This window comes from Nyctereutes procyonoides, unplaced genomic scaffold, assembly GCF_905146905.1.
Source record: "Nyctereutes procyonoides isolate TBG_1078 unplaced genomic scaffold, NYPRO_anot_genome, whole genome shotgun sequence".
Lineage (NCBI taxonomy): Eukaryota > Metazoa > Chordata > Mammalia > Carnivora > Canidae > Nyctereutes > Nyctereutes procyonoides.
The window spans coordinates 5827891-5831006 of record NW_026575124.1 but is presented as its reverse complement, the minus strand read 5'-3'; the positions used below and the strand labels follow the sequence as shown (position 1 = coordinate 5831006).

Sequence of the window (3116 nt, the reverse complement as noted above, 5' to 3'; positions counted from 1 at the left end):
AACAGTTTAATCCTACACTTAATCCCTTAACTTTAAATTTATTATCACGTTGCTCTTACTAGGTATAATAAAATGGTGAACTGCATTGGGGATAATGGACATTTTGTCTTTTTCCTAATTTTATTTTATTTTATTTTATTATTATTTTTTCTAATTTTAAAGAAAATACGTCTACATATTCCACTTTAGAATTTGTGTTCATTCACTGTTTTTAAAATCATAAAATAGAGTAAAAACTATCAAATATTCTTTTATCTATGAGACAACATTGTTTTTATATTTAATCAACAATAAAAAGTTATCATCTAATTAAGTCAAGTATATTGGAATAAGAAAAATCATCTAAAGAATCCTTAACATTAAAGTAAACAGATAAATTATTTTTATAATAATGAAAACAAAAACAAATCACATGGAAAACTGTGTAAAAGTTTTAAATATGTCATTAAAGTAAAAACAAAAAAATTATTTAATCAAACATTCAACATATGAGATCAGAAACAAAAATGTAATACAACCAGAGATCTTAAGTAAATGAGTTAAAATAATTATGCATACATACAAATGTATATACAGATGTTATATTAATGAATCTAATTAATGAGTATGTATCAAATTTATGAGTTGCAATTTTAGATGCATCTAAGCAAAACAAAACTAGGAAAATAAACCTATGCAACAATTAGATATCACACTATAAACTATCTTAAAAATAACGACCAGAAATTCAAAATTCTGATGGCATGAAGTCAAACCCATGGCAAGTTTAATTAAAGAATATAAATAGGATAAAGTTCTAAAGATTAATAATACAAAGCATAGCTAACCACAGACATTGAAAGAATTAAATTATTGTAAGATGTGATTTTATGTCACTCTACAGCAATAATTTTTCAAATCTAGAGAAGAATAAGGATTTTTCAATCAGTAAACAGGTTGGGAAAATGACCCCAGAATATAAGTAGACAGTAATGAGACCAACAAGCAAATAAGCATGAGTGATACTGGAAATATTATCAAACATTTGTAACTAAGACCCCCATGACAAGATGGTTTTACAGCAACCACATCACATTTATTTATTTTTTATTTAGGAATCATTAGTTTTTGGATGATAGAAGGATATTATTAAGGATATTATTGGTGTAATACTTTGTATCAATTTGTATAATTTAGACAAAGCCAATAATTTACATTGCCATATCACCGTGAGTATGCATTTGCGACAGATTGGACAGTGGCAAGCTTGATTATGATTTGGAGAAAACAAAGAGCATAGAACATTCAGTACTGTCTCTCTCACGTTTCTCCCTCCCCAGACATATAGATGGATATGTAAATATTTACATATATACATTTGTAAATATAAACAATTTATAGATATAATAAACTGCAGGTGTGTATTAATTTAGTATACTGTATTTGTAAGTTGCAACTTTGCATACACCTAAGAAAAATAAAACGTAAAACAGCAAACCTACATGGTAACTAGATATCACACCATGAAATAGTTATGTAGGATTATGAAAAATCTATGTTGATTTTTAAATTCATTCCTAAAGAATCTATTGATGTTATAAAGATAAAATAAACTTTGATCTTCAAAACTTTTAGATGGCTTTACTTGAAACTATTCTATAACAAATTATTGAAAATATTGCTTTTAGTCTAACATACAGTTTTATACATGGCTGGCATCAATGGAAAGATACTCTTCTCAACAATACCCTTTTCACAGCATTTTTCACCTCCTTATTCCTTAGACTATAAATCAGTGGATTCAACATAGGGATGATAAGAGTGTAGAACACAGCTACAATCTTGCTTTTCTCTGGGGAGGAGATGGCCCCAGGCTGGGCGTACATGAAGAACACGGTCCCATAGAACAAACTCACCACAGTGATGTGAGAGCTACAGGTGGAGAAGGTCTTACCCCTGCCGTGGGTGGAGGGGATCTTCAGGACAGTGGAGAGTATGTAAGCATAGGAAACCAGGATGACAGTCGTGGTGGTGACAATGATGAGGGAGGAGAGGATGAACAGCACCATCTCGTTCACAGACGTGTCAACACATGAGATCTTGATCAGGGCTGGGACGTCACAGAAGAAGTGGTCCAGGCGGTTTTCTCCACAGAAACGCAAGCTGAAGGTGAATCCTGTCTGGACCATGGAGTTGATGCCTCCACAGATGTAGGAGCCAATTACTAAGTGAACACAAACCTGTTGAGACATACGGACAGGATAGAGGAACGGCGAGCAAATGGCTGAGAAGCGATCATAGGCCATCACGGCCAGAAGAAAGCCCTCAGTCCCAACACAGAGAGCAAAGAAAAAGAACTGTGCTGCACAGCCGTTGTAGGAAATTTTCTTGTCCTTGGACAAGAAAGTAGCCAGAGCTTTGGGAGCAATGACTGTGGAGTAGCAGAGATCTAAATAGGACAAGTTTCTAAGGAAGAAATACATAGGCCTGTGAAGCCTCGAGTCCATCCTGATGACAATTATCATGCTGCTATTTCCCACCACGATGACCACGTAGACCAGCAAGAAGAATAGGAATAAGAGGATCTGTATGTCTGGAGCAGTTCTGAAGCCCAGCAGAATGAACTCGGTCACTCCTGAGGAATTCCTGCTCAGCTCGCTCTTCATGGCTGAGCTCTATCTGAGAAGATGAGGGGATGATCATGAAGCCCGTGGAATGCCTTTCGACTCCTGAAGTTCTCAGTGAGAGAAAAAGTGCTAAGAGGTGTCCTTGGCAACGTATCTGACAGAAGAGCCTTATTTTTCTAATATATTTAGTGTCCTCATGCTGTGGGGAAAGTAGATGGGCAGGGATGTCTGGGACAGTGATGACATCAGCCACCCTATGCCCTTTGCTCCAAGCTATGGAGTCAGGTGCACTGAGTCTAAACTTTACCTCTTTCAATCCAATAAATCTAAGATAACTACCTGCACTTCCAATGCCTTGAAATCTTCTCTCAGATGGAAGATACTGATAATACCTACATTAGAGGACCACTGTGAGGATAACATGAGAGAGTAGGAAAAGAAACATTTCAGTTACTAGCACACCTTAAAAGCATAATAAATATTAGCCAAATAAATAAATCAGCAAATAGG

General features: G+C 35.1%; 1 protein-coding gene across 1 annotated transcript; it reads right to left on the bottom strand.

The window, feature by feature from the left end:
* Positions 1 to 1697: 1697 nt before the first annotated feature.
* On the bottom strand, positions 1698 to 2645 carry LOC129517220 (olfactory receptor 12-like). Its single transcript, XM_055336881.1, has one exon. The coding sequence runs from the start codon at positions 2643 to 2645 to the stop codon at positions 1698 to 1700; it is 948 nt and encodes a 315-aa protein (XP_055192856.1).
* Between the last annotated feature and the right edge of the window lie 471 nt (positions 2646 to 3116).

Coding starts and splice junctions, on each gene's coding strand:
- LOC129517220 (XM_055336881.1), bottom strand. CDS start 2,645: ATGAAGAGCGAGCTGAGCAGGAATTCCTCAGGAGTGACCGAGTTCATT.